At 34.3% G+C, this 12,092-nt stretch overlaps 1 protein-coding gene across 5 annotated transcripts in view; it reads left to right on the forward strand.

Annotated features, from left to right (window-relative positions):
* Positions 1 to 7,789, forward strand: part of ARID4A (AT-rich interaction domain 4A) — a 52,597-nt gene extending 44,808 nt beyond the window's left edge. For 4 of the 5 annotated variants that reach the window (XM_031453783.2, XM_031453782.2, XM_010976697.3 and 1 more), the window contains exons 22-24: positions 1,518 to 1,724; positions 2,332 to 2,478; positions 6,026 to 7,789. In XM_031453783.2, coding sequence (XP_031309643.1) covers positions 1,518 to 1,724; positions 2,332 to 2,478; positions 6,026 to 6,129 — 458 coding nt within the window. In that variant the 3' untranslated portion in view covers positions 6,130 to 7,789. Of the gene's footprint in view, positions 1 to 1,517; positions 1,725 to 2,331; positions 2,479 to 3,362; positions 3,908 to 6,025 lie in introns of those variants that run through there. The other variant, XM_064485985.1, reaches the window with a different exon arrangement.
* The last annotated feature ends 4,303 nt before the right edge of the window (positions 7,790 to 12,092 follow it).

Raw genomic sequence — 12,092 nt, forward strand, 5'->3', positions numbered from 1 at the left:
TATTGGAGAGTCATAAAATGAGAAGACAAAGGACCAGAAGTACAATTAGGTGGCAGATCCCTTTACGTGGGCCAAAAAGAGTACAGTAGAAACTGATCAGAGATAAATGAAAATGAGTAAACACTATTTGGTTTGAATAAAAAAGTTTCAAATGCCACAGAATATTCAAGTAGGATTAAAATATTTTCATTGAACAAAGAATTTCTCTTTCAGGAAACTTGACCCTAAAGAGAAGGAGAGAGTTGTCAGCTAAAAGGGGAAGTTTTCCTTTCCTTCCTTCCCTCTCTTTCTAAGGGTGGAAAAGTTTTAAGCATGTTAGTAGACTGGGAAGAGAAGATAAAGTGATGTTGGGATATTCCAGAGGAGCTGGGAATAAATGCTTTCAAGAGTATAGTTGAAGAGATTAATTTATCCAGAATAGTCTCTTCTTTTTGAGGCCAAAAAAGGGTGATAGAGACAGATACAGTAGGGGAGGGGCTGGGAAATTGTATAACCCTCAACTTTGCCTCTTCAGTAGAAGGCAAAGTTGGCTGGTAAGAGCGAATCAGGTGGAAGTAGGGTTTTCAGCTTGGAAAAAAGGAAATTAAATTGAGAGAGAATACTCATTTGTTATTAAGTAAAAACCAAAAGCATTTCTAAATACAGATTTGGTGAGGAGGGATGTAGAGTTGCAAACAAATATCTGCTCTCATTTTCTTATACATATGTTTAATGTATATGTTATTTTATATGTTATGTATATGTTATATTTTATATATTATATAATATAATTTATTATATATATATGTTTAACAAAAGTTGAATGTGTATATATCAAGGTTTTTTTAATTATATATTTTGGGTTTTTTTTTTTTCTTTCAGTAAAGGTACTGGGGTTTGAATCAAGGACTTTGTGCATGCTAAGCATACTCTCTACCACTGAGCTATACCCTCAGCCCCCTATCAGCATCTTTTGTGGATTTTCATACATATAATTTGGGCTGGTCCCATTTTGGGTTGTTTTTATGTTTTGTTTTAATCATAGATGGGGCAATACTATGCTTATTGTTTTATTAACTTTGCTTTTTCATTTCACAATATATTTTGGATGTTTTGCCTTTTTTTCCTAAGGAATGCTGGCTCATTCTTTTTAACAACTTTAGCACAGTATTCAGTAGCATATAATTTTTAGCCACTTCTCTCTTGGTAGGCATTTAGTTTATTTCCATTTTCTTTTTTTTTTTTCTATTTTTTTTCTTTTTTTTTATTCTTTTTTGGCAGGGGAGGTAATTAGGTTTATTTATTTATTTTAGTGGAGGTACTGGGGACTGAACCCAGGACCTTGTGCTTGTGCATATTAGGCATGCACTCTACCACTGAGCAATACCTTCCCCCCTCATTTTCTTATTGTTATAAACTTAGCACATTTGTGCATGTATTTCTTTAGGATACAAAAAAAGGATAATTGCTGGGTCTGTTACATTTTAACATTTGAGACTTTTATCATTTATAATCTGAGTCATTTTTTTTTATTATAGGACAAAGCAGTGATAGTGAAGATCTTCCCGTCCTAGACAATTCAAGTAAATGTACCCCAGTAAAGCATCTTAGTGTATCTAAGCCACAGAAGCTTGCACGATCTCCTGCAAGAATATCCCCTCATATCAAAGATGGAGAAAAAGATAAACACAGAGAGAAACATCCGAATTCATCCCCTCGGACATATAAGTGGAGCTTTCAACTCAGTAAGAAGCTTATAGAAAACTTGAGCATATATTATAAAGTGGTATATATTTTAAAATGTCAAAGTAAGGAATAATGATTAGCCATTTTATTTATTTAGATATTCCAAATACTGTCTTTATCAATAATCAGTACTTATTATCTTAAATACAGATCTGTGTCTTTTCATGGTACTGACTTGATAAATATTGACTGACAAAAGATCTCCAGTTATGGAATAAGACATATATAATTTATATAAATTGATAAAACTTAGACACGCTTTCTTGCATTGACAATTGGAAATAACTAATAAATGAGGAAAACAACAATACAAAGGAACTATTTGGATAACTACAATTATAGATCAGGGTGGCCTGTGTGTTGATTTTTATTGTATTTTTCTGATCATTTAAGTAATACAAGTTTAGTATAGAAAACTGGGATATATATAGAAATCTTATTCATGAATTAATATCTTCCCTTTTTATAGAGCCTTATTTAGTTTACTGTTAAGTTGTAATAAACTTAAGCTTTTGTTGATTTCTGAATTGGACTTTTGATAGAACTGCCATCTTTTTTTCTCATAGAATTATTTTATAATCCAAGTTATCCTTTTTTCTCTTTTAGATGAATTAGACAATATGAACAGTACAGAGAGAATCTCTTTTCTCCAAGAAAAACTACAGGAAATCAGAAAATATTACATGTCTTTGAAGTCTGAAGTTGCAACCATAGATAGGAGGAGAAAAAGATTAAAAAAGAAAGACAGAGAAGGTAATTTGCTTATAAATTTTCTTACCTTATTTTTCAAATATATATTCTATCATTTTAGAAGATTTAGTTTTGTCACTCTTTGAGTACAGTACCTATTTATTATTGTTTTTAGATTCCTAGTGTTTTCTTCTTTGTTGTTGTTGAAGTGGGTCAACAACTGAATTAATCAGAATGAAACTATTGAAAGGAACTATGGACTGTTTTACAAAATGTGTGATTTTACTAAATGTGGGTTCTCAAGAAGAGCCTGCTTCCTCTGAATTTCACTTAAGGCTCAACAGACATTTATTGGCTGCCTGTTAACAGGCACTGTATTTTTTATTATGGGATTCATGAGTAAGCATATGGCTTATACTCAAGGAGATTATCTTGTGGGATAATAAGTCAATTCCTAAGCAACTGCTATACAAGATAGTTCAGCTCTACAACATTAATGCACACGTACCAGATGCCAGGCCCTCTTTCAGGTGGTGGAAGTACAAAGATGAATGAGATATATACCTTGATCTCAAAGTCTTAACGTCTAGTGGAGCTGTGTGATGAGGGCCCTGAGAGAGGGATGAACGAGTCTAGGAGTTGGTGGAGGGAGAGATGACTGGAGTAATCATGGAGAGAGAGTAGTGTCTGACCTAAACCTTTAAAAGGTATAGGACTGATTTCTTGTGAAACTTTGACATGCTCATGTCTACCCCAAGCCACACTAAAATAATAGTAAATTAAAATTAAAAGCCCTGTACCCACAAGGAGAAGATAATGGGACAGCAAACTATGACAGACAAGAAATGTCAGCAGCATATCTTTTGGAAGCTGAGAAGCACATGGACTGGAACTGTCCCAGCAGATGAGAGAATGCTAAAAAACCTAAGCTTGTTTTATCCTTGCAGTTGGACAAAACAACGAGGAACAAGCTAATTCATACTACATCACCCCAGAAAAGCACTGAAGGCAGGGATACAGTGTGAGGCTGAAAAATGAAGATTGGTTGAAAATGGAAAGAGAAATTGGATCCTTTCATCCCACCCTGTGAAGCAAACTGCCTTTTCCCCTAACTCCAGCAGAAAATAGAGATTAAGTTATTGGAGGGGGAGAGGGATCAATAGGCTTGTAGGTAGACTCAGGGACACCAGCCATAACTGAAGGTGAGGGTCAAGTGATAAACCGAAAACAATGAGCTTGAGTGAAAGCTTGTAGTACTGAATGATGAGACTCCTATTCCTTTTCCAACCAAAGATCTTATCCTCTTGGCTCTCTGAAAGCTGGTAATCAAGCTTATGTTCATTCCTGGGAGGAAATTGAAAGATTCCTCTGGAGAAACTGGTCAACTCAAGAGAAATGATCTAACATAGATATCAGCATTTGGAGGTTCCTGAAGCAAAAAAAAAAAAACGATTTTTCAAATCACTACATGTGCACTGCCTAACATTTAAAAGCCCTGCATACTCATGTACAGCTTCCAGTTAGCTTTTTAATGTTCCCCTCTGAAATATGGAAGCCACAAGACGAGATGTTTGAGGAAAGCCTCTGCATAAAGACAGAAACCAAAATAGAAAGTGAGAATAAAAAGGAACTTGGAAAAAACAGTGTATCATATAAAAACAACAAACTGTAATTAATATCCAGAGTTATAGGAAAGATACTGCAGTCTTGAAACAAGAATATGATTCTATTAATAAAATTCAGAAAACATGAAGAAGCTCTTAAAAATGATAGTGGGAATAAAAAATTTAATAGAAGTATTAGACAGCACAGCTAAAGAAATCCCAGCAGAAGGTCAAGAAGACAATAGGAGAGAAGAGAACTAAGAGAAGTATAAGATCTGGCCAGGAGATCCAACTTCTGAATCGTAGAGTTACTGGAAAGAGCACTGAATAAACAGGAGGAAATTGTCATCAAAGAAACATATAAGAGAAATTTCCAAAACTGAAGGATATGAGTCAGAAGATTGAAAAGACCTCTATTAAAAACGGGGAGATAAATCACACTAAAGCACATTATGAAATTTCAGAACCCGGTGGTAAAGGTAAGATTCTAAAAGCTTACCATATAAAGGTACATATCGCAAACTGGGTCTCAGAACAGTGTTGGATTTCTCACGTCAGATTTCTCAGTGGTGACACTAATACTAGAAGCCAAGCTACAAAGGTAACATGAGATCGCAAACAAAGAATCCCACACAGGAAAACAGTAAGGAAGATCTCAAGGTGATCGTGAGTGGAAGCCCTAGGAAGACCATTGCAAAGCTGGCCTACAAAGCATCTATTTCAGGAATAGGATGGAACAGGAGAGGGGGGCTCTAGGAGGGATGTCTCTTTAAGGAGAAAAAAAAAAAGATATATTAACTGATTGGCTTGCCCATATTGAGAAGAGTGTTCTGCCTATGGCAGAGAGTTAAGAGGATGAATAACTGATAAGAATGGCTTGTTATACATGGTCTTAAATCATCCTACTCCAAGTCTAGCAGTTTTTAATTCCTGGAAGTATGATGAGCAAGTGGAAAGAGATCAGACTTTCCATGTTTGTCCTTTTCTATAAAAACTGTAATTTTTTAATACGGAATTTTTAAATACAAAAAGAAAAAAAGAACAAATTAACAAATTGAAATTTCTTCAGAGAAAGTTCAACTGCTTTAAGGTTTCCTTAGGTTTCCTAAGTTTCAGACAACCAAAAAGATTCTTTTCTTACAGTCTTCTTTTTTGTTTTCTTAGTTTTCTGTGTGTGAAGTGAGTTACTAAAGTGAGACATCTGACTTCTAGACATTACATAATAGAATTTGTAATAATGAGTTACATGTCATATTGGCAGTACAAACACACTGAGGGAGATATACTTAAATAAACAAAAATTAAAGCTTTACGTAAGATAGGATTAATTGGGCAAAGATTGACAGGAGAGCCCTGCAAAGAAAAGAAGTTAAAAGTAAAAACTGAAAAATGGCAAAGCACTTGATGCTGAGTGGTGATCCTTAATCCACGTTATGTGCTCCTGCAGAGTTATGTTAAAGTCGTTTGACGGCTATTTTCTAATCTCACACCCACATTTCCATCCTGATCCCAAGATTCTGTACCTGACCTAGATTACTGCCCTTTGCTTATGAGGATGTTGTGTCCATTGAGTGTACTGGGGCAGGATAAAGATAGGAAGCCAATGATTAGCTGGTTACGAGAAATTCTCTAGGATAAGTGAATTCTTTTATGGTCCTATAAGCCAGAGATAAAGCAGGAATTTGCTATAGTGAGCATTTATCTCAGGTTGACCTTGTTTCTGATTTGGGGCAAGGTGACTTTTTTCAAGGATCTTTGAAGTCTTTAGTCTTTACATTTTATGCTACTTTTTTTTTTTTTTTAATGGAGTTAGTTTACCAGAGACTGATCCCATTCAATTGAGCCAAACAAAATTTTTGCTGACAAAGTTTTGTTATTCCTTCATGCACCATTTAAGAGGACTATAATTGAAGTAAATAATGTTAAGAAATGTATTTCTAATTTGCTGGGGGCTGGGTATCTGTGTGTGATAGTTTAAGTCTGATGTAGTTCTTTTGATTCCACAGTGTCTCATGCAGGAACCTCCATGTCATCGGCTTCGTCAGACACTGGCATGAGTCCCTCCTCGTCGTCTCCCCCACAAAATGTGCTTGCTGTAGAATGCAGGTGATAAACGTTTTCTCTGCCTCCCTAGCAGTTTGCTGCCATGGACATAAATCCCCAAACCCTAAAATACAACCACAGAAAGCACTCAACTGGTTTGACATTGCTAAGTATATCCTGTACACTTTTCCAGGCTGGATTGTATCTATTCCCTTCTCTTTTCTTTTTTTCTGTTGCCAAAAAAAAAAAAAAAAGCTGATTAATAATTGAAGTTTAGGCAGCTTGCCATATTTGTCATAATTTTTCCTTTTTAATTTTTTTTTTTTCATTTTTTGTGAAGATAGAAAAAGGGCACTTAGCAAATTTGAATTTGTATAATAAAGCTTTCAGGAGTTAGAGAAATCATAGACAAGCAAGTGCACACGATAAACATCAAAATATTATCCAGCTGAATAGTTACTGCTGCACTTTCACTAAGATGTATATGAACACTTGGTGAGTTAGGGGGTTTATGTTGTGGTTTTTTTTTTGTTGTTGTTGTTTTTTTATTTTTGTGGAAGCACTTGCTATTTAGAACTGCCAAAGTATATGTTCAGCAGTGTGCCCAGGTTTAAGGTGTAAATCGGACAAAATAAATTGTGAAAGGAAGTGTAGTTGACTGAAAACTACAGTTGTAATAAGTCTTCCACTTTTTATAGGATTTTTGAGCACACAATTATGCAAATATTTTAATGTTTATTAATGTTTACAGTGGAATTGTGAATAAGTTTTCAGTGGACTATCTTATCCCTTGACAAAAATATTTTGTCTTTTTTCTATGTAATTTCAGAGTTTTTATTTTGTTACAAAAAGACAAAAATGAAATATATAACAACAATGAAGTTATTTAACAAGATTTCTAAAGCTGAAAATTTTGTGTAAAATAAGGTATTATCTTGCAACTTGTTAAATATATTTATTCAGACATTGGATGTTGTATTTTTATGTATTTTTTAAAATATTAATAAAATTGAAAAAAAGAAAATTCTAGGTTAATTTACTCTTCAAATGACAATAGCTCTCAGCTGTCCCTTTTACAGGCGGCTGCATCCAGCAGCTTTCCCTGTAGTGAAGGGAGTTTGTTTCAGTCCTTCAACAGTGTAGAACTATAAATGGGCATCTGGATCATTAAAGTATGTCCTCATTTAGAAACTTTGGCAGTCCTAGTATTTAAACTGTTTTGAGGATCAAATTTTTGGTTGCCCTTAAGATATTCTGTCACAGTTTTTATGTTTGCTATACTGCCGAATAAATTTATATCTCCCAAAGTTGAGATGCAACAACTAAGTAAAGCAACTATGTATGCTTTGTTTGTGAATTGTTTCACAGACTGATACATTTTGTAAATAATTCTTCCAAAATCATGTATTTAAAGCAGTTTTGCCATATACATTATGTAAAAAGGTGATTTTTTAAAATCAGTTTTTAAAGTCATGTTTGTACATTGAAAGGGGTTTTTTTTAAACCTCCTTTTCTGTGTTTAATATGCTGTAGAGTAATAACCTAGATGCTCTAGACTGTATATCAGGATCTGATTTGCAAGAACAGAGTCAGAGCCAAACACTAGTGATGGCATAGCATTACTGAAATCATTGTTTCTTAATTTCATTTTACCACATTGTGAACTTGTGATTCAGATTCCTTCCATTTTCGCAGAGAATTAAAAACAAAAAAGTACTCTTGTAAAATGCACTTTTCTGTCTTTTCTTTGCAAAGCAGAGTATTTCACTGTAAAATAAAATGGCGCTCAGTGGGCAGTATTAATAAAGGCCATGTTTTAAACATAGGCTTTATATTTTTAGTTTTCATTTAAGTGATTGTTTTTTTCCTAAGTGCCAGTAACTTACAGTTGGAAAACTAGGTTTCATAAAAACAAAGCATATTCAATATATTCTTTAGTCTTTACAAGAAAATATTTCTAGTACTTAATTGTAAAAATTTAAAAAGTGTGTCATTCAAATACAGTTGGAACTTGCAGGCAACCTTAGATTCACACATTAGATATCTTAATGGTTTATCAGCTTGAATATTGTCCCTTGTAATCAATATAAATCTGGTAATCGAAGTATTGGGACCTCGCTATAGGGAACAAAGTTATACATTCATTGAATGGGTATATGGATACTGTTAAAATACTTTTTTGCTTGAGCTGGAAAAGATTATGAAAGTAACTGAATTCTGAAAGAATACTGACTAGGTATTAAATTCAAATATTGGGCATATTTTGAGTTTAGCTAAACTTTGAGTAGATAGCTCTTACATGTGATTTAAAAAAGTAAAATATAAAGATAATCTTTAATATCTAAAATGGAAGATGCTATCTATACAATCAAGTTATTTGAAGATTATGGAGATTTCTGTTTCAGTATTCCATTGTGTGCTTTTATTGTTATTTATGTTAAATTTCTAGCTTTCTTGTCCTTCACTAAGAAGGATGTTTGTACTTAGCACATAGATGCTATGTCTTCTGTGAAATTGCTTTAAATTATGGAAATCTATATGCATCATGCTATTCATTTGCTTATATACCTTTCTTAAAAGCCCTGTAATTTACCTATCAACACTGAAAGCATTTGAAGCTTATTTAACCACACATAAAAACTATTACCAGAAATCATTCATCAACAATTTATTGAGTATTTTCTATGTGCCAGGCATTGTGTTAAAGCCCAGGAGACACAACAGTGAACAAGACAGAAAAAGGTCCCTGTCTTCATAGCGTGTATAATCTAACGAGCTAGATGTTAAACAGTTAACCTGTGTAATTCTTAACTGCAGGTGTGATTTAGCACATCAAGAGAAGAGAAAAGGATACAGAACCCAACTAGTTTGAAGGCCAAAGTGGTTTGGGAAGGCTTTGCAGAGAAAGTAACAATAAAACTGAATCCTCCTCCCCGGTGAGGATTGTAAATTGGCTAGACAAATGGGAGGAGAAATACGGAGAGTCGAATGCTCAGGTACACTGGGGAGGAGAGATTGGTGGTAATAGAACAGAGCTGAGGCAGAAGAGACAGGAGCCAGGTCAAGCAAAGCAATTCAGGCTGCCCATCTCTGCCTCTTGCTCCTCTTCCCCTCAGCACTCTCATCCCTACTTGTCCAGAGCTATTTCAAGAGCCATTTTTCCATGAAGCTTTTGCTGACTTCTCACCTCAGAATGTCACCCTCTTTTATAAATGCTCTGACGGCAATCTCAATCTGTATTATTCTACCTGACGGCTTACCTTGTATTGTGTTTACTTATGCATGTGTCTCTCTACCCTGCTAGGTGTTTAGTTCCTAAGTACTCCTCAGTCACAGGTGTATCCCACAAAGTGCCTGGTCCAGCATCTAACAGAGTAAGACAGTCAAAAACTATGTTTACTTAAATTGATAAAAATTACTTTTGAATTGTTTTTGTTTCTGTTTTTTACTAGTGACCCTAGTGCACAAAGTCAGACATTTAAAAGTTGTCTTTGGTGTTCTTTTCACAAAGTGATGATAAAAAATCATTTGAAAAGTATAGATTTGTTTAACAGTCTAATCCTCAACTTAAAATATTCTTAAACTTTTTCTCCTTGTTTTGTCTTCCCTCTTCCATTGCTGGGAACAGAGATTTTTATCCTATTACAGGAAGACTACAGTATGTGATGGCATTTATCACTAATGAAGGCTGAATGATTCTTACAATGGAGTTTGCACTAAGGGGGAATTTCTAACAAATATATGCTTAGCATTTTCAGAGTAGAAATTTTTTTTTTAGTCTTTTCCATTTTATTAACAAAATCAACTGAGGTTTTTCCTTGTTGAGAAGCACAGTAAAACCTTGCTTATTCATATAGATCCATTATAACTTTTTAAACAATAAGAAGGGCAGTGTTTATAATTTTGGAATTTGTAGTTAACATCATTATGAGGACAGTTTCATTTTGTAATCTGTACCATGCAAAATTCATCTTGAAAAGTTCTGTGAAAAGCTTAAATAACTTCCATGTAAGTATAATAAATGGTTATTGTGCACAAGTGATTGGATTTCTTCTCAAGGTTAAGTTACTTTAAACTAAGACAATCTGATTTTCAAGAGTCTCACCAGTTTAGGATTGTCAGGTTTAGCAAATAAAAATACAGGATACCCAGTTAAATTTGAATTTCAGATGAACAATAGATTCTTTTCAGATAATTTTTTTAGTATACATATGTCCCATGTAAAAATTATTTATCTGAAATTCAAATTTAACTGGGCATCCTATATTTTAACTGCAAATCCTACAACCAGTTTCTTTCTTGTTATATTCCAAGACATATTTATTATCCTCTAGAGAATCTTGGTCCCTGGTGGAGGATTATAGACAGCTGAAGTTTCCCTTGGTTACCAAGGATGAATGAGCCTAGGAAGTCCATAAGAGATTTCTTAGAATTAACCATTTCCTCTATGCAGTCATTGTCTCCTACAATAGCTAAGCTTTGACAAGATAGTTGCGAACACAGATACTGGTAGTATTCCTTTGATAGGGTACCTTTGTCACCAAGTGCTGACTGTTCTCCAAAATTCCCTTTGATCCCTATCCAGTCCTGCTCTCAAATAAAAATCTAAACTAATTCTGACTGTCAAAATAAAAAACTTCTCTATGACAGACATTTAATAATTATGAATAAAGCCACTATAAATAGTTACAAACAGATTTTTGTGTGGATATAACGTTTTCATTTCCCTTGGGTAAACATGTAGGAGTAAGGTATATGTGACTGTACCATTTTGCATTCCCACCAGCAATACATAAGAGTTCCCAGGGGCACTATACATCCTTGCCAGGACTGGATATTATCAGATTTTTTGTTTCTTTGTTTTTAGCAATTCTAACAATATTGTCTCACTTAGAAAGACAGAGTGATTTGCCCATGTTCAGTTAGCTAAGTTATAAATGACTGCTTATAAATTCTACTAAGGAGAATCCTAGACCCCATAACGTTCTCCTTAACCATACCAAGTGTTGGGGCGGATGTGGAACTAGAACTCTTAATAGTCTGCTGGTGAGACTACAAAATGATACAACAACTTGGGAAAATTTTTGGCGATTTATTAAAAATTTAAACATGACCCAACCATTCCACTCCTAGGTCCTCACCCAAGAAAAATGAAAGCATGTCCACACATAGCAACTTTATTAATAACAAAAACTTGAAACAACCCAAATGCCCATCAGCTGGTGAATGGATAAACTGTTGCATAACCATCGAATGGAATACAACCCAGCAATAAAAAGGAACTCATGATGTAGGCAACAAATTAAATGAATCTCAGTTATGCTGGGTGAAAGCAGCCAGTCAAGAAAGAGTATACACTTTATAATTTTATTTATATAAAGTTCTAGAAAATACATACTAATCTATAGTGACAGAAAGCAAATCATTGGTTTCCTGGAAACTTGGTGGTGGGTGTGAAGTGGGGAGTGGGGCGGGAGGGAGACATTACAAAGTGGCCAAGAAAACTTCCGGGGGTGATGGTTGTGTTCATTATCTTGGTTGGTTTTGATGGTTTTAGGGGTGTGCATATATGTGATAATTAATAAAATGTATACTCTCAATGTGTGCAGGATTAACATAAAACAGTCTTCTAAAACAAAAAAAGCTTAGGAAGCATGCAAACCCAAGTTCACTGTGGTTGGCTAGTGTGGAACTCAAGTTTAATCAAGTGAGTGATTTTTTTTTTTTAGCCTGGTAAAAGCAAGGAGAGATTTGTGCTTTTTCCTACCTACATATGTTATGACCCTTTTGAGGTTCCTTTGACCCAGAAATCTTAAGATCTTCCTGCTAAAATAGGTATATGCCCAGTGTATTATTTTTCAGTGTTGAGTATAAATAGAAATACTATGTTTCATAATTTAGCTAAGCTAATTTATGTACTCTTTTTCTTTTTCCTCCAAATATATGAACACTTCTTAAATATCCTTTGAAAAAGTGATGCTCTTGAATTGAAAATTTTACTGTAATGACTTCGGGTAGTCTGTCTTGAAT

This window comes from Camelus dromedarius, chromosome 5, assembly GCF_036321535.1.
Source record: "Camelus dromedarius isolate mCamDro1 chromosome 5, mCamDro1.pat, whole genome shotgun sequence".
NCBI lineage: Eukaryota > Metazoa > Chordata > Mammalia > Artiodactyla > Camelidae > Camelus > Camelus dromedarius.